Below are 18,187 nucleotides of genomic sequence, written 5' to 3'. Positions count from 1 at the left end.
TTGTATTTTATATTGTTTGCTCGCCTGCTCCAAAAAAATGCTCTAGCTGGCTTTCCTCTTTCCCTCATACAGTGAATGTGTACTTTATCAAATGGACCTTTACCATTGAATATATTTCATAACTTTTTACCATTTATTGTTTACAACTTGCCCAAAGAGGAAATCATATACCTCGGCTACTCGAACGCTTCCGCTTCGGTCCGCTGTTACCCAAAAGGGAAATAGTACTTTCCGGATGGGGCAATCGGTGCTCTTCTGGAAGAAAATCGCAAACTACCGAAAGGGGCACCCTCGAGAGGGGGAAGAACTACTGCCACTCGATGGGGAGAACTCCTTGTTGCTTGCAGTATATCACCAATGTTTATTAATTCAGTGGATCCTAAAGGTTCAGCTCTTTGGCAGCTACTTTGAAAAGAAGCAAAATAGTGCACTCTGACGATTACACAGTCTTTAGTTGTTAAATAGCTTTGCATATAGGGAACCAACGCAAAATAACCAATGTCTTTAATTTCAGCTGTAGAAGATAGAGACATACATAATATAGGAAAGACTTCTGGTGGAGGGAGCAGGACTTCGTCTATAACTTCGTCGAAAAAGTCGCTGAAACACGGCTCTAAATCTTTGAGAAAACCAAAGGTATACCAGACAACAGGCGAACCATTAAGCAGGGAGGCTTTATATAAGGCGAAGTTGAAGTACGGGGTTTACCAGTCACCTGCCCAAAGTTACTCAATTGGCGTCAGCGACGCTCATGCAGCTTCCGACAAGGCAGCTAATTTAGCTCATGACAATCAAACCACGGTAGAAGCTTACAAACGTATGTTTATTGACCCTAATGCCACTAAAGCTGCATCCAAAATGGGACCCAAAGTTGTACGTAACAACTCAATAACTTCTGCTACTTCTAAAACTTCAAAAGAATCTCAGACGAAGAGAAAGTCCAAAGAATCTCCAGGGGCCGCCGCATCGAAAGCTTATTCGATGACAATGGAAACTACAAGTTTAAGCTCTCAAACAAACAGCAGGTCATATTCTATCACCTCTGCCAGCTCTGTGTTAAGCGGCGCGAGTGGCAGTTTCAACAGTACTGTTAATCCTAAACCAAAGACTTTGAATTTGGAGAAAGTCTTAGTGGGTGCTGAAAAAAAGGCAGAATCTCGTATTAAGGAAAGATGGGAACCGGAAAAGACGAACTTCCAATACGGCGTCAAGACTGATGAGCATGGTAATTTAAATCAATTCAGTTTCTCCAATGAGATGATGAATAACATTATGGCGAAAGTTGATGCTCCAAAAGCACAAGATTTACAAAAGGTCAAAAAAGTTTCTGCTGAGAAAGAAGCCAAGTCGATGAAATTTGCATTAGGAGCTGCTAATGCTGTGAAAGACATGCATCCTGGTGAGGATATCGACAAAAGTATAGCTCTTAAGGCGCAGAAGAGGGAAACCTATCTGAGCCAATTAACTTCTCAGCAAGTTTTGACTTTGGCAAGAGCCAATGTTGACAGACAATTGGATATCATTGAAAAAAGCGATATGCATAGAAAGCTATTCACTAATATGGAATACAACAAAGCTGCTGTCGCTGTCGCACAGTCTAATCATCAGAAAAAGACAGAATTCCATAACAAGATTAACATGGGTGGTGGCCTGTTTTTGTCACCAGAAGATATCACTAAAATCGCATCCGGATTGATTTCTCCTGTACTTGGTGAAGTGAGTGAGAGGGCGGAGGCGCAACGTGCTATGGATGAAGAAATTGCAGAAAGAACTGAGGCCTATAATAAATCATCAAATGAATGGGAAACGATGGAACGTTCTATCATTTCTAATGACGCCAAAGTATTGACTACTACGGCTAATAGGCATCAAACCGAAAAAAAGACCTCCCAGGAAAAGATTAAAGCCAGCTTTGATGCACTTGTGGCCAGAATGGATACCAAAGTCGCTGAAAGGGAAACTCTGCTTGAAGATACCAAGAGCAAAGAGATCGAATTTAAAAAGCAAATGCAGCAAGAGTTAAAGGACGAAAAAGCTCGTCTAGATCAAGATTTGGAGGAATGGGGTAAGAAATGTGAACAAGATATCACTGAAGCGCGCAAAGAGCAAGAAGAACTATTGAAACCTTACCATGACGATCTGGCAAATGCAGAAGCGGAACACAAAACTTTAGTGGAAGAGCGCGATGAAATTAACGCAGAAATCTCAAGATTGCAGGATGCTATAGTTGACCATAAAAGAAAGATCTCTGGTTACGGAAATGATCTTGACGCCCAGAAGAATAGAAATATCAGAGAGGATGACAAATTACTGGAACTAGGTCAAACTAAAGAAAGCTTGGAATCCCATTTGAATGATGACGTTATTATTCTTGCTAATAAGGCTAAAGAGCAGGCTGAGTTATCAACCAAGGAGGCCCGTCTGAAGCAATTGGAAGTGGATTCGTTGATTAACGAACGTAAGAGCGAGTTGAACGCGACCGAAATCGAGTTAAAGAAGGAAAAACTAAATTTGTTGGAAGCTATGAAAGATGTTGCTTCTGCACGTGGCGATGATAAGATTGACGAAGAGAAGGTTAAAAAATTGATTGGTATGACTTCTGAGGAGTATTTAACACAAAACAAATCCGTCGAGAAAAATGTTGAAGATTTACCAACCCAACTTGAAAAAATAGAGGAAGGTGATGAACTAAAGAAGGAAGAGATAGTGGGAGCCGAAACGAAAAATTCAGGTGGTGATGGGGTTCCGGTGAGTACTGCCGCAAAAGAAGCTACCGAAACTAGTTCTGCTGTTCAAACAAAGGAACCTGAAGAAAAAATTTCGATCGGAAATAAATCAAGTGGAAAAGAAGACGCTAATGATTGTAAATCAGCGGAGCATTCAAAAGAAATCTCGGTTTCACAGAAAGCAGGAAACAATAAATCATTGGGAGTTAGCCCTGATAGTTTGGAACATACATTTAGTGGCTTTTCACAGGGTTCTTCGATCGAAGACGATCAGGATGCAATTAGTAATCAAGAGAAAAAATAATTGCTAGTGAGCCTAGATAACGAAGAAATGGTGCGGCTAAGATATTGAACAGTTGAGTGGGATACTACAGAATTTTGATAATTAAGATAGTTCTCATCTGCGCTTTAATTATTCTTTTTATGTGTATAATATATGTTTATTGCCTTAATTTAAATTTAATATTTGTATTTTCTTTTTTTTGTTTAATTTGATTACTTTTGCTTATGAAATAGTATATATGGTTGTTTTACTTTTTTTTTTATTTATTTGATCTAAGTTTTATGTATGCAGATTAAAAGCAAGTTTTAATTAATTGGTATGTTGGTTTTGATTATGATTATGAGGAGTACCGCTATTGCTATTGTTTAAATTACTACTGTTGTGTTCCAGTTCATTCACGCCTGGATCAGTTTTGAAGTATACTTCATCCGGCAAAGTATCTGTTGAAATTATTGAATATTTGATGAGCCAATTTCTCATTGGTTGGTAGTCTAAAACAGAAAACGGAATGTTTAAATCGATAAGAATCTCTATCAAGTCGTTCATGGCTATTTTCGATTGAAGTTCTCGAACATTTTGCTGTTGGACCTGGTGGTTGATGAGGCTCGATCCGGTTTCAGGATGATTTCCGTTGACGTCCCCTTTTTTCTTCTTTTTCTTCTCTTTGAATTTGGCATCTGGTTCAACAAGTAAATCACGCATCAATCTAGATTGATAGTCATAGCATTCCTGGAAAAGTGGAGAATTATGATCAAAAAATTCGGTAAAATTATTTGGTGTTAGCTGGACATCGTGAACTTTACTCAAATGTCTTTGATACTTTCTAGAACCATGCTTCTCTCTACTGTTCTTATCTTTCCATATCATTTCTTGATTGCAAATTCGCTTGGTTCTACGGTCATAAAATTGGCAATATGTGTTGATAGTTAGAGGTGATTTAGCAAATAATAGTTTAGATAGATGGTTTCCCTTAATATCTCTTCTCTTGGGAATGGGAAGCTCCAAAGTTTTCATAATGTCTGATCTAAAATTTAGTGTTTCTGAAGACAGTAGCTGCATATTATTCTCTATGAAATCTACCACTTGTTGCTGTTGCCGTTGAACTGCATATTTAGAATCCTTTGTGCTATTCGATTCAATAGTTCCCAGAGGAAGCGACTCATCATGAGTAACGTTGACAGGAGATGACTTGGCAGATACGGTAGCAGAAGAAAAATCTGGCGAGAAGTTCTCTTTTTGCAAATAATCCGGTACCATATTCATATTAAGTATCCTTGGAGTTTCCATCTTGTTGGGCGCCAGATACATCTCCTCACGAGGAGTCCCACTACGGTTGGCAGGAAAATTAGGCAGTGTCGCTATATCAACCATGCCTCTATTGTCTTGAGGAGGGCCTTTAGTGGTAGCAAATTTCCCCATTTCTGGATTTAGGTCCTTCATAACTGCTTGTAGTTCTATCTCCTTGTTTTCGAATAGCTTCTCAGAAAGTAAAAAAAAGGATAATATTACAGTTTTTGATCTACAGAGTCCCTTTTTGTACCCCTCCACTCAAATCGTTCTGATACGTACGTCTCTAGGTGTCAGATGATGGAGTAACTTGCAGATGTTTTACATGCGTTTCTTTTGGTTTACGCGATAATAGTTCCTTATTAAATGTCAAGAAAGTGCTAGTTGCTTCAGTTGTTTTAAGATTGATCTCCACTCTCTGCGTCTTCACATGCGCGGGACAACTTTACAGGAAAACAAGGTTTAAGAGATAACCTATTCGGGTTTTACGTAGGATGATCTATTATAGTCTATTCAGTTTTTACTGCTGCACCATCCCCTAGGCTTCTTTGTTGGGATATGGTATAGTACTCTATTGGTCTTAACTTTGCGATCTTCCCCGTCGCGTAATCTTAGATAAAAGCCACCTAGAACGACTAAATGTGAGGAGCAAGCAACAACATTAATAAAGAAACCCAAAAGAAGTAAGTGCGTGTAGTTAGACCGGAAAACAATATGGCTATTAACCAGGCACATGTTCATCCGCATTACACGTTACCTGGTGTAATGCACTACTTGCAAACGGAGTTCACGAAGAATGAAAGAGATAGAATCACCTGGGAGCTAGAAAGGTCGGAAATGAAAGCAAGAATTGCAGAACTAGAGGGCGAAAATAGAGATTTGAAGCATCAATTGAATCAAATACAATCGAAAGCTGTTTCTCCTGAAGGTGAAAAGGAAGAAAAACATGTGCCTGATTCATTACTGCAGTCTAAGCTAGCTGTTCAAGAAAATGTGAAGGAAATAATTTATTTGTTGAAAGGCCCTAACACGGTCAATCAGTTAGAGTCATTAAATAGCAGAGAAGCGGGTTCTGAATTGCACGATTTAGAGAAACTGAACGTGAATACTCCCAAGGAAGAGGGCAGTGCGAAGACAAATGGGATGGATATTTTAAATAATGCCCTCTTGGACACCAAACCCAATCCAAAGCAAGGTCCTTCAGAGTCACCATCACCAACCAAAGTGAAATCTTTGTTTAGCACAGCCAACAAGCGTGAAAATAATGAAACAATATCCAAGATACACTCGGAATTGTCGAAAGTCGACATTATCAGCTCCTACGGGGACTGTATGGCACTTTATGATGCAGACACCAAATCGTTAGAAATACACCAAGTGGACGCAAACTTGAATTCCAAACTCTTAAAGAAAATATCTTTAGGGCAAGATAGCGACATTATGAAATTTTTCTGGGTTTCGACGTCCAAACTCCTTGTTATTGAAAAGAGTTTCCATTTGAAATTGTTCTCTATTTCTAGCGCATCTTTGATCTCAGATGTGGACCTATTACAAGACTCAGAACAGCCGTTTTCGTCTAGTGATATCATTAATATAGACTTCAAAAATAAATGGTTGTTGATAGCTAGTAAGAATAAATCTCAAATTAGAATCTGGGAATTGGACAATATAGAGGCTCCTGAGGATGTCCCAATTAACATAAAAGAAACATATGAAATAACACATGATAATGATGACGATGATAGTAATGATTCCACAAACATTCTGGATTGTATATTGGGTATAACAGAAAAATCCTTAATATTACTGTCTTCAAATCCATACCAGCTTACCATATATGATTTCGAGGGTAAGCTTCTACAAAAAATTGATTTGAAGATTGATACAATATTATCGGGTAAGCCAGAAGAAGAAGGTTACCATTTATTTTTGGATAGAAAAACTTCTAAGCTACTGATTCAGCTAAGCAATGAGAGATTATTGGTTTATTCTTTTGATAAGAAAAAAGTTGTACTGAAGGAACAATTGACTCCATCGTCAACACTACCAATACAACTCGATTTGAACGACAGCATAATCACCGTATCATATAGTAATGGAGACTTTGAGTTTAGGAATTTAGAAAACCTAAAACCATCCATCGACGAATTTGTCGTAGCAGACATCAACTTCTCGGAAAGAAAAGAGCCTGTGGTATTTTCTTCAAATCTGATTGTAGATTCTACGCCGGTGTTAATCACCGTGAATAAAAATAACGAAGTCCTTTTGCACAAGATTAAAATATAACTGATGTAGGCAGAAAAAAAAATAATATATGAATCTGTCTAATAGATACTTATGTGTACGTATATAGGTATTTTTTTCTATCCTCTATTCATGGTATTTCCGCTTCCCTTAGCATGACTTTCCTTGAACTCGTCCCACTCACGAGCTTTATAGGTTTCTCTATCTTGCCAGTCCATGTTTTCTTCATCTGGTGCTTGCTCTGGTTCTTCGCCACCTTGAAGAACGCGACCTTCTTCAAACTCTTTATCTAAAAATTCCTCCACCGACATTGTTGGTCCATATTGACCATATCCTCGCACTTTTTGTTGCAGTTGTTGCCTTTTGTCGACAAGCGTGAAGTTCCTCAAGACTTGACCTTTTTTGTCTATCAATGGCTTATTTATATTCTCTAATTTATCGGTAAAACCAGTGGAATCATCATCATTCGATTCTTTTCGTATCTGAGTACCTGATGATTTGACTTCATGTACGGAATTTTTGAGGAAATTAGAGAGCATTTCACATTCAAATAAATTCTGTTCAATGTTGTTAATCGTATCAAGACTAAAGTGATGTAACCTCATCAAATATAGTTCTCTTAGTAATTCATCATGGTCGTGGTCCTCGTCGTTGTTTTTTAATTCCAACTCCAAGCAGTGCAGTTTTGTGCTAATTTCTTTATTGCGCTGGAATAGCTCAATCTTTTCTTTTCTCTTCAACTGTGCTCCAGATAAATCTTTGTTATTTTTTGGTTGCGCGTACAATTCGCTAAGCTGAGGGTTATAACGATCCTTGAAGTTACCTAGTTTTTCACCAACCAAAGGATCTAGAAGCTTATAATCCTGCAATAGTGTCAGGAAATTAATGAAAGATTCAACGCTTTTTTTCAGGTAAATCAATTTCATAGACTGCCTTTGAGCAACATCCGAATCATTCGACTGTCGTCTTGATATCAATAATCCTAAATAGTAATCAACTGCTAGAAATTTGATGGAAGCAGTAGACACATCATCAATGGTCTCATTAGTACTGAACAATGCCAACCTGTCAAAAATTGCTGTTTTTAAGTTTAATAATTTCTTGATCGTGGAAAGTAATAATCCCTGGTACTCTGGTGAATCTTGCCTCAAAGATGTGTGTTCCAATTTTGTTGAGTATAAGCTAATAATATCGTTGAATTGTTCTGTTACTGACGCCATGTTTATGATCTCTCCTCGTTATTACTTTCTTCCTCTTCTTTCGCCATTGATTGTAATTTGTCCTTAGGAGCTTTCTTTTTTTTATCAGAAGTACATAAAATAAAAGGCACGTACTAAAAATCTATGTGCTTTTTTGGAACATTTCATAGGGAAAGTCATAAAGTAAAGTTATATAGAGAACTTATCATATTCTTATTTATGTATACCAGAGCAGAAACAAATGACTGCCCATTTACCGCTACAACACCACCAAGAACCACGGCCAGGATTTTCCTTTTCCCATTCTTGACTTAATTTCGCGTCTAGACCTTCAGGTAAAGCAACTTGTACATCGGCTTTACAGGTTCTCAAGCTCAATGATGTAATACCATTCGTAGCAAGAGGTCCGATAGCCGTTTCCCATTTAGTGGTGCGGGGCCATTTTCTGTCGCCAGTTAATTTTCTATAGTTTAGATCACCCTTAAAAATAACCAAATTGGATTTTTGCAAATCTTTGTGCAAAATGGATCCATGGTATTTGGTTTCGTTTGCGTCCAAATTCCAATAATCTAATTCCGTGGTCCAGAAAGAATCTTCGCGGAATTCTATCTTACCGCTAGAGACGAACTTTTCCATTTCACCAGCAAATAAATCAAGAGCTCTGGATTCCTTTGTCGAGGGTTCACCACTTGGGAAGAACTCACGATCTCTCAGGTCATGAACTAATATATCAAAATCTTTTAACATAACATCGCTAACCATGTATGGAATGTCTTTAGCGTGGAAAATACATTTGGTAGCCAAACCACTTTGTAACAGAAAAGCTGCCAACATCAAGTCAGCATACAATTCAAAGCCAGAATTGTCTAATACAAAATCAACACGAATTTCTCTGCTATTGGCATCGGCCCTGGCTTTGGTTAATACCTCCCATGCTTTCTCCGTGTCATTAACAACAATCTTGGACTCGGATGCAGCTCTTGCTTTCGCCCCTTGGATTGATTTAATGTCTTCTAACGTAGCGTTGGTCAATAAAGATAAATCAGTGGCATTGCCCCACAAAGAAATCTCAATAAACTCTTTAAAAAGAACTTTCAATATATCGTCAATCTCATTTCCTGGATTTTGCTTCATTTCTCTCAGCTGTGGTAACAGATTTTCATACCTTAACGCCAATTCCACGACACCATAAAACGAGGACTCAAAAGTTGACTGTTTAAGTCTGTTGAATATGTCAAATTTAGCCCATTCGCATTGGCGTTGGAAAAGAACATTTACTCTTCTATACAAGTAAACCTCCGAGAACAGCCACTCTACAGCCCCCCAATTGACTTCAGGGTGTTTCTTTAGATATTCATTGAACGAAAGCGGGACGTTGGCAATTTTGATCTCTTCTTCAGTAAAGGGTCTCAAAGGTACACGATCAATTATCTCCTGACGGAATTCCTTGAGCTCCTTTTTGATAACTTCACCTTGTTCGAACTTAGTGCCGTTACTCTTCTCCGTTTCTTGATGCTTACTTAAATCGTCTATAGCATTCTGAATGATAATGGGCCAACGGGTGCTAGCAGTGTATTCACCAAAAGTGCCCTTATCAATTGTCATAAATCTTCCAGGGATAGTCATCTCTTGTTATGTACTACCCACTACCGTAATATCCTTTTTTTCCGTTTACACAAGGACCACAATGAACCACTAAATTTTAAAGAGTTCAAATGAAGTTTTATTCTTTTAATATGAAGGGAATAGTTGTATTTCTACTTCCGGGCAGTTATACTATCACGTTGCACCTGGGGCCTCTATGTCTGAGAGGTGTGTGGGTTATACTAAGAAATCATCGATGTGGACGATTACCGTCACTGGCAATGGTAACCTCCAATTCAGTCACTGGAGAAGAGAGGTACAATTTAGTGTGGAGTCATCCTTTCGTCTCATTCAGATGCTTAAGAGCAATGCTTACCGCAGAATCACATTAGGTAGAGAAACGGTTTTGCATGAAGGCTCCAGAAGAAGCAAGGGAATAAGCAGGGAAAATAAAGCAAAGGAAAGGAAGGTAGTCGTCAAGTGATGAGCTTTTATTCAAACCTACCGTCTGCAGGACAATCTAGTCGAGGGTCTTCAACAAGCGGTCGAAATGGGGTGGGATTAGAACCATTGTATCCGACTATCTTTGAGATAATGTCATCACAAGAAATCGATTCGTTACTGCCCGCATCCATCCGTTATCTACTGGCAAATCATTTAGTGGCGAACTTCCCTAACAGGTATACTTTGCGGCTGAACAAGTACTTTTTTGAGTGGTTTCAAGCGATAAAAGGGTTTGTTGAATGGTATCATCTAAAGACATACAATTCTACGTTTATTGATCGGTTTTATGGATTGCAACTATTTAGTTCGAGGGACAGAAATCTTGCCTTAACACAATGTTTAAATCCAAAGGGCCAGAGTGAATGGCCCCAAGGTTTGCAGCTGAATCAACAGCAAAAGAGTGTTATTTTTTTGGAAAAAATTATTCTCCCCTATATCACAGCGAAGTTGGATGAAATATTAGAGAAAATATCAATGAATAATATATTCAGCAGCGATGAAACTGAAAATAAATGGCCCAAGAGAGCGTTTCTAAGAATTTATCCATTTATTAAGAAATTATTAGCGTTATCCAATTTACTCGTTAAATTATTATTTTTAACTAAAAGAACAGGGTCGGTTTCCTTGTTGCAATACTTATTCAAGATAGAGTACACAACGGTAAGACCACTATCGTCAGAACTCTCTGGTCTCAAAGAGACGAAAGGGATGGATAATAGGCTAAGGAAAACAAATATATCGTCAATTTTCGCGCTAATGCAAGGACAATTATCGATTATACCCAGATTTTTAACATTTATGGGTTCGCAATTCTTCCCCACTTTTATATTTGTCCTAAGAGTGTACCAATGGTGGACCACACAAGACATGACTACTAAATTGCAGAAAAGGGTCAATGACTTGGATGAAGATATTCCAAGGCCGCCTTTCTCCTCACATAGTGACAAAACGGAAGATAAAGAGGGAGTTTCTGAGGCCTGTCCCGTTTGCGAAAAAACTGTACAAAACCCCTGTGTATTGGAAACAGGATACGTGGCATGCTACCCGTGTGCCATAAGCTATTTGGTTAATAATGAAGGCCATTGTCCCGTTACCAATAAAAAGCTGCTGGGTTGTACATACAACAAACACACGAATAAATGGGAAGTTGTGACAGGTATTAGGAAGCTACTAATCTGATGACGGAGGAAGTGAAGAAAATAATTCTGTGTAATATATATATTCTAGTTATTTTTTTAACATATTTGAAATTTCCCATTGTTTACACGAAATTTCTAATAATTTTATTTCATTAATTTTGTTATCCAGCAGGTAATTCATGTCACTTGTTCCACCTCTTTGCAGTTGTGTTACAAGCATTGATATTTTTCGAAGTATTACATCTTGCGTGGAAGAGAAAGGCTTGTCAGTGGCATCATAATTTTTCAAGAATATTATCATTCGATTAATCTTCTCGAGTAATTTTCTTATGGTATTATTATTATATTTTTGAATATTGATTTCTTTATCCTTCATGTCAATTAATTGAAACTCATCAAAACCTGGGTCTACGGTATTATTAGGTGTGGGAATTTGGTATCTGTCATTTACATCCTTAATTTGCACTTTATCTTGTAGAAAATCAAGGATAATTTCCGCGCCTATCTGTACACTATTTTCAATTTTATAACCCTTTAAACTATTGACAGCTTCTTGGAAGGAGGTATGTTGGCGAAACACGTTATATTTTATCAGATATTTCAATGCCAAGGCGGTCAATTGGGTGAGCACTTTCTCCGTCACTTTATTAGTGATATTTTCGTCCTCTTCTAACTGACATAAATCAAGAATACCCAGTATACAAATGTCCTTTTGAGTCACTTTTGTTAGGTTAATTCTCCTTTCTAGGCGTTCTTGATTTATTTTATCATTTTCCTGCATCGGGATTCGTATAACTTTTTCAATATACCATTGAGACTCTGCTTCATTACCATTTATTGGGATGTAAATTTCATCATCTTGATCCAATTTGCAACCTATCAATAAAAACCAAGAGTGGTCTATCGAGTCAAACGATGACTCGTGCAGGAAGTTAATTTCTGATATAGCTAGAGAACTGAATTTTAGGAGGTCCATTTACCCTATATTACTTTGCTTTGTGTTATTATCCCCTCACAAATGTGCGTTCTCTTTAAATATAGCAAGTCTTTTTTTTTTTTGTCTGTTTCCTGGTAAGATATAGTAGTAAACAAGGAACATGCTTCTGTTCACTTTTATATATTTTAGTACACATAAAGTAAACGCATATCGTACCAACGTGTATATATATATGTACAAGAATGTATTCTGGTTAAGGAGTTCTCTATCTACAAAATGGCAAACACAGAACTAAACAACAACAGTGCCAGGATCAATAACTGGTTCCTGTTGAGCAAGAGGCTCGTAGCAATACCATTTCATCAAAGCATCAGTAGCGGCTCTTGCTTTTGCCTCCTTTAATGAGGAACCATAACCTTCACCTAATGTCTCTTCGCCTGAAAATACATGCACAATAAAGACAGGTGATTTCGATAGTCTACCAGACTCAGCGACCAGTTTCGATACAGGTTTCTCCAGCCCCTCTCTACGACATAGCATAGCCAATTCTCTTGTAGGTTGTTCAAACTGGAACATTTTCGTGATATCCAATTTCCTGCTCATTATATGATCATCAATAAATCTGTAAACAGCTTGAGAATCTTTTTGCTCCGTTACTGCCCAGATGGCAGCTATTATACTCCTCACGCTCATTGCAAGAGCGCTTGTTTCTGAAAAGTTCTTTCCGGTGATTAGCTCAATACCGTCCTTAGAGTTCAATGAATTATTAAAGAATTTGAGTCTTCCCAAAGTGAATTCGAATGGTTCCATTTTCAAATAGCGTGATAAAACAGACGTAGTTTCTACTTCAATACCCCAGTATTTAGCAATGTGCGCCAGTACCGCCTCTGATATATATGCGTTAACCGCAGCATTCAAAACCACAGTGGGTAGTCTCGGATATTTCTGTATAATGGATTTTGTAACGTGGTAAGAGAGCAAGTTCTTTCCCATGATGTTTAAACCGTGGTTGTCCAAGTATTTATTAGTAGGTACAGTATTAACGAAAGCTGCACCTTTTGTAGGATTATTTATCTTGTCGGGTAGTTTTGCAGAGGGACACGTTAAGCATCTGGAAAGTGTTGAATAGGTCAACTCATTAGGTAATTGTAATCTCTTATGAAGCGTTCTTAACGAAGGTGACTTAGAGGCCACTGATTCAGGTATTTCATTTACAGTGCTCTTCAAACCCTGGTAGTATTCCTTATATTTAGCAAGTTCAGATTCGGGTAGGAAGCGCTTTTCTTGTTGTGTTAATGTTGAAAGGTGTAGGTATCGTTTTGAAGTAAATCTCGAGGATTGCTGCAGAAAGCATGTGCTAGACAAATGCTGTGAGAAAGGTCTTATGGTTCGGCTCCAATGCCACGTACTGTTTGGAAAAGGTTTCATACCTGCTGCTATTGCTCTTTTCAAAACTATGCCCATTCTGTATATATAACTACAGCTTTCTTTTCACCAATTCTTTTCAGATTATTTTAGTATTGCTCTTTTTCAGAGGCGGGAAACTTCACTCTTTACCCGGCTGCATATTGTAAGGACCTTTTCTATAATCACGCATTAAAGCGACTGTAATTTATATCTAATAGGATAATAATTTGCCATTAATTATTCATCTTGTTGCGTCTACAATCATTCTATTCCGTATTCTTTATGTCAAGGCATAAGAGACCTTGGTGTTTACTTTTCATCTTTCCGTAACGTTTTCTATAAACAGTAAAATTGATGAATCTTTGGAACTCCACCTTTCTTAAAGGTAATAATATGCCATCCATATCGGAACGAATGGGGATTAATAATAAATGAGTTGCTATAGTAGCAATCTAAGTGCTGACATCGTATACGTCTGAATGTGAATGTGCCGATTCCAGAAAAAAATATTCTACTTGCAGTTCAGAAAGTACTGAGGCGGCGTTAAAGATCTATTAGATTGATAATCTTCTGATAGTTGTATATATATATATATATATATATGAGTAACACGGGTTGCCACATGTCTTCAAATTGGTTTCATTAATAAAAGTTTAAAAATGTATCCTACATTTATGTTTTCTATACTTCTTCAAAGTCTTCAATACAAATCGGGCGTGTGGCGTAGTCGGTAGCGCGCTCCCTTAGCATGGGAGAGGTCTCCGGTTCGATTCCGGACTCGTCCATTTTTTATTTTTTTGGCTAACTAACCCATATATAACGTCTTTTACGAGGTTACATGAAGATACAGCAATATTCCATACGACTGCTATCTACTTAGAGAATGTTATATATGGTTAATAAGTATTCTATTTATGAATAGTGCATCTTTCTTACAATCACGGCTTATTTCGAGATCCTTTCTCGTAAGAAGGTCGTTAAAGAGGTACTCCGGACTTGCAAAGCCTTATACCTTCCAGCAACCAACCATATATGCATTATCTACACCAGCAAATCAAACCTCTGCGATAGCAATCATAAGAATATCTGGTACCCATGCTAAGTACATTTACAATCGACTAGTTGATTCAAGTACAGTTCCGCCGATCAGGAAGGCTATTTTGAGGAACATTTATTCGCCGTCCTCTTGTAGTGTGAAACCTCATGATCAAAAGGAAAGTAAAATATTATTAGACACATCGTTGTTGCTATATTTCCAAGCTCCTTATTCATTTACTGGTGAGGATGTGTTAGAGCTGCACGTTCACGGCGGGAAAGCCGTAGTTAATAGTATACTGAAAGCTATCGGCTCGTTACACGATAGAAGCAGTGGTAAAGATATAAGATTTGCCTTGCCTGGCGACTTCTCCAGGAGGGCGTTTCAAAATGGAAAGTTTGACCTTACCCAACTTGAAGGTATCAAAGATCTTATTGATTCGGAAACAGAATCTCAAAGGAGATCTGCCTTGTCAAGTTTCAATGGGGATAACAAAATCCTATTTGAGAACTGGAGGGAAACCATTATCGAGAATATGGCACAGTTGACTGCTATAATAGATTTTGCCGACGATAATAGCCAAGAAATTCAGAATACGGATGAGATTTTCCATAATGTAGAAAAGAACATCATATGTCTGCGAGACCAAATCGTTACTTTCATGCAAAAAGTCGAAAAGTCTACCATACTGCAAAATGGAATAAAGCTGGTATTACTTGGTGCTCCCAATGTCGGTAAGTCATCATTAGTTAACAGCTTGACTAACGATGATATATCAATTGTCAGTGATATACCTGGCACTACTAGGGATTCTATTGATGCAATGATAAACGTGAATGGCTATAAGGTTATTATCTGTGATACGGCAGGTATAAGAGAAAAGAGTTCTGACAAGATAGAAATGCTGGGTATAGATAGAGCAAAGAAGAAAAGTGTACAGAGCGACTTATGTTTATTCATTGTAGATCCTACTGATTTATCAAAACTTTTGCCTGAGGACATATTAGCACATCTATCATCGAAGACGTTTGGAAATAAGAGAATAATTATTGTAGTCAATAAGAGCGACTTAGTTTCCGATGATGAGATGACGAAAGTTTTGAACAAATTACAAACTAGACTCGGATCAAAGTACCCCATATTAAGCGTGTCCTGTAAGACCAAGGAGGGAATAGAATCGTTAATTAGCACTTTGACAAGTAATTTTGAAAGCTTGTCTCAATCAAGTGCCGATGCAAGTCCTGTCATTGTTTCCAAAAGAGTGTCAGAGATTCTCAAAAACGACGTACTGTACGGCTTGGAAGAGTTTTTCAAATCCAAAGATTTCCATAATGATATAGTATTGGCCACAGAAAATTTGAGGTATGCATCCGATGGAATAGCTAAGATAACAGGACAAGCTATTGGTATTGAGGAAATCTTAGATTCAGTGTTCAGCAAATTTTGTATAGGAAAATAACCTAGTTACAATCATCGTGTATATAAATAAAAGAAAATTGATTAACGCTTCGGTACAGAGAGGTGAGAGTAGAGGGGCCCCTGATTATACACCAACGAAATGGAAATGGTTTGAATTCCTGAAAAGCCAGGAAGACATTGAGATTTTAACATATTTATTATGTGACATTTGCTTTCTTTTAGATGGTAGATATGCTTATTTATGTATATAGAGAACAGTTAAAAGGAAGACCAAATGATCATTAACCTGCTACCTGCTTTCAGAATCCTAATGATTTCAAAATGGATAACTTTACCTGTCTCTCAAATTCAGGTCTATTATCTCTCCACAAGATGCAAGCATCAATGTTGGCACCACTTTCGATATTGGGCTCACTCAACATGCTCATAACACTTAATAGAATTTTTTCTACACTTTGCACTGGCGACCATCTTTCTTCCGCTAATTCGTACATGTTAGGATCATCACCAGGGGAGTGTAGAATGGATATGCACACTTCCCCATTTGGATAAATATTTGGATGTAGTATGCTGGGTGTGAAAGTAAGTTTAGGTGGAGATAACGGATAGTCTTTAGGAAACTCTAGCTTAGCATTAAAAACACCATCAGCGTATGGCGTATCTGGAGGCCCTTGAATTAGGCAGTCCCAAATGAATATGTTATTCTCCGATTTGGGACCAGCCACTATACCAGGTGGAGAATCTTTAATTAACTGTTGAAGCTCCTTGAGGAGACGTTTCTGAGCGGTTTTCGACATGCTATGCCCTTCCAAATTACACTATTACTAGGGAAGTTCCTTTTAGGATAATCTCCTTCGTACGCTAAACGCCAGAGTTTACTTTGGCGCTTTTCGAGCTCTTGGTTTAGAGGCTGTAATCTCGTTTTCGGGTAATGGCGAAAAGGAGTTATAAGAAGGATCTCGAGACAATAAGCTGCTGCATCTTCGTGAGGTAGATGCGATGAGGCGCCTTGTTTTAAACTTGAAACAGTCTGGTAAGTTCTTCAAGCTCTATCAGAGATGATAATATTTAATGGGAACAAATATGCGTGTGCATCGTGCATCAGAGGGCATCGCTCTTCAACATGCAGGCATTCTCACCGAATGCTAATTAAGGTGAGAACTAGAGGAAGACCTTCACCCATGGCTATCAGAGACGCTATTTTAGTAGACTCTACATCGCAAAGTACAGAATACGAAAATGGTGCACAAATTGAAGGTGACTGCTGCAGCGCAATGAATCAACAGCCAATACTGTTTGTACGTGCCTCTGCTGTTAGAAAGGCAAGAATGATAAACGGAAAATTGCATATATTAATGGAGGAAGGTTTCACTGCTCATGAGCCTAAAGATATTAGCACATTTACCGATGATGGTAACAAATATATCACCGAAACGGAGTTTCTTAGGAAACACTCTCCCAAAGCTCCGGCAACAGGAACAATATCTCCGGACTCTACCAAGTCATCTTCTTCAAGTGAGAAGAAAGAGCGAAGCCGGCTTCAACAGGAGCCTATACGACATTTTTCAAACTGCTGTAAGAAAGATAAATCACAGAACCCAGCTTCTAATGGCAAGACGAACAAGGCACCGTCTGATGACATATTTACGCCATACGGCTCCTTGGAATCTACGTCCGCTTTTAACGATATTTTACAAGAAAACTACAATAGTTCTGTTCCTGGTGCGCATGACAGTTCAGAAACACTCACCCCACAAAGTACAACAACGATTGCTGCTCCTCATTCAAGCGACGTTGCTTCGAAAGTTGAAGTCCTGACTCATAAGGGCATTTTTTTAAGCACGCAGTGCTCTTGTGAAGATGAAAGCTGCCCATGTGTTAATTGTCTAATCCATAGAAGCGAAGAGGAACTGAATTCTTATATTCAACAAAGTGGTGTTCCTTTAACCAATATTGGTGAAGCTCAAATTACTGATAAGATGATGGATTATTTGGATGATTGTAAATGCACTGACAAGGAATGCATATGTCCTCCGGATAACTGCACTTGTGATGGATGTTTTTCTCACTCTACAAATATAATTCCATTTGAAAAATTCTTTTTCTATGGAATTCTGAATGCAAGATTAACAAGGAAAACTCAAATAAAATTCAAAGGTAAATTGGTGCCGTCAAAATATTGGTGGGATTTTTTGAAGTTGCAAGTGCCATTGATGACAGATGCTCAGTTAGAATTACTTGACATTCATGCGTGGTTTCAAAAATTAGTCTCTAATTATGCACCACATCTAAGCGATGCCACCACTTCATAAAATCACGTAAATACAGATAGAAAACACATTGAGGCAACAGGAATGAAAATGCACCCTACTACTCTCTGAACCACCATATGATAATATTCCAATCTATTGTGCTTAACATT

The 18,187-nt window shown here is 38.0% G+C and overlaps 11 protein-coding genes and 1 non-coding gene across 12 annotated transcripts; 6 read left to right on the top strand and 6 right to left on the bottom strand.

Annotated features, from left to right (window-relative positions):
- Positions 1-498: 498 nt before the first annotated feature.
- On the top strand, positions 499-3,030 carry EIS1 (Eis1p; the record flags this gene model as incomplete). Its single annotated transcript, NM_001182527.1, has 1 exon — positions 499-3,030. One exon carries the CDS (start codon positions 499-501, stop codon positions 3,028-3,030), a length of 2,532 nt encoding a protein of 843 aa, NP_013744.1.
- A 288-nt stretch (positions 3,031-3,318) lies between these two features.
- Positions 3,319-4,449, bottom strand: RSF1 (Rsf1p; the record flags this gene model as incomplete). Its single annotated transcript, NM_001182526.1, has 1 exon — positions 3,319-4,449. The coding sequence occupies one exon, from the start codon at positions 4,447-4,449 to the stop codon at positions 3,319-3,321; it is 1,131 nt and encodes a 376-aa protein (NP_013743.1).
- A 561-nt stretch (positions 4,450-5,010) lies between these two features.
- On the top strand, positions 5,011-6,582 carry FAR8 (Far8p; the record flags this gene model as incomplete). The annotated part of the gene is made up of 1 exon (NM_001182525.1): positions 5,011-6,582. One exon carries the CDS (start codon positions 5,011-5,013, stop codon positions 6,580-6,582), a length of 1,572 nt encoding a protein of 523 aa, NP_013742.1.
- Positions 6,583-6,659: 77 nt separating this feature from the next.
- On the bottom strand, positions 6,660-7,760 carry TAP42 (Tap42p; the record flags this gene model as incomplete). The annotated part of the gene is made up of 1 exon (NM_001182524.1): positions 6,660-7,760. One exon carries the CDS (start codon positions 7,758-7,760, stop codon positions 6,660-6,662), a length of 1,101 nt encoding a protein of 366 aa, NP_013741.1.
- Positions 7,761-7,952: 192 nt separating this feature from the next.
- On the bottom strand, positions 7,953-9,365 carry YMR027W (putative methyltransferase; the record flags this gene model as incomplete). The annotated part of the gene is made up of 1 exon (NM_001182523.1): positions 7,953-9,365. One exon carries the CDS (start codon positions 9,363-9,365, stop codon positions 7,953-7,955), a length of 1,413 nt encoding a protein of 470 aa, NP_013740.1.
- A 441-nt stretch (positions 9,366-9,806) lies between these two features.
- Positions 9,807-11,006, top strand: PEX12 (ubiquitin-protein ligase peroxin 12; the record flags this gene model as incomplete). The annotated part of the gene is made up of 1 exon (NM_001182522.1): positions 9,807-11,006. The coding sequence occupies one exon, from the start codon at positions 9,807-9,809 to the stop codon at positions 11,004-11,006; it is 1,200 nt and encodes a 399-aa protein (NP_013739.1).
- Positions 11,007-11,054: 48 nt separating this feature from the next.
- CSI1 (Csi1p) lies at positions 11,055-11,942 on the bottom strand (the record flags this gene model as incomplete). Its single annotated transcript, NM_001182521.1, has 1 exon — positions 11,055-11,942. One exon carries the CDS (start codon positions 11,940-11,942, stop codon positions 11,055-11,057), a length of 888 nt encoding a protein of 295 aa, NP_013738.1.
- Positions 11,943-12,194: 252 nt separating this feature from the next.
- MRPL3 (mitochondrial 54S ribosomal protein YmL3) lies at positions 12,195-13,367 on the bottom strand (the record flags this gene model as incomplete). The annotated part of the gene is made up of 1 exon (NM_001182520.1): positions 12,195-13,367. The coding sequence occupies one exon, from the start codon at positions 13,365-13,367 to the stop codon at positions 12,195-12,197; it is 1,173 nt and encodes a 390-aa protein (NP_013737.1).
- A 655-nt stretch (positions 13,368-14,022) lies between these two features.
- YNCM0018C lies at positions 14,023-14,095 on the top strand. The gene has a single exon. It is a non-coding gene; the product is annotated as a tRNA-Ala (tRNA).
- Positions 14,096-14,224: 129 nt separating this feature from the next.
- On the top strand, positions 14,225-15,805 carry MSS1 (Mss1p; the record flags this gene model as incomplete). The annotated part of the gene is made up of 1 exon (NM_001182519.1): positions 14,225-15,805. One exon carries the CDS (start codon positions 14,225-14,227, stop codon positions 15,803-15,805), a length of 1,581 nt encoding a protein of 526 aa, NP_013736.1.
- Positions 15,806-16,064: 259 nt separating this feature from the next.
- Positions 16,065-16,562, bottom strand: UBC7 (E2 ubiquitin-conjugating protein UBC7; the record flags this gene model as incomplete). The annotated part of the gene is made up of 1 exon (NM_001182518.1): positions 16,065-16,562. The coding sequence occupies one exon, from the start codon at positions 16,560-16,562 to the stop codon at positions 16,065-16,067; it is 498 nt and encodes a 165-aa protein (NP_013735.1).
- A 261-nt stretch (positions 16,563-16,823) lies between these two features.
- Positions 16,824-18,077, top strand: MAC1 (Mac1p; the record flags this gene model as incomplete). Its single annotated transcript, NM_001182517.1, has 1 exon — positions 16,824-18,077. One exon carries the CDS (start codon positions 16,824-16,826, stop codon positions 18,075-18,077), a length of 1,254 nt encoding a protein of 417 aa, NP_013734.1.
- Between the last annotated feature and the right edge of the window lie 110 nt (positions 18,078-18,187).

This window comes from Saccharomyces cerevisiae, chromosome XIII (assembly GCF_000146045.2).
Source record: "Saccharomyces cerevisiae S288C chromosome XIII, complete sequence".
NCBI lineage: Eukaryota > Fungi > Ascomycota > Saccharomycetes > Saccharomycetales > Saccharomycetaceae > Saccharomyces > Saccharomyces cerevisiae.
This window is presented reverse-complemented; position numbering and strand designations above follow the sequence as displayed.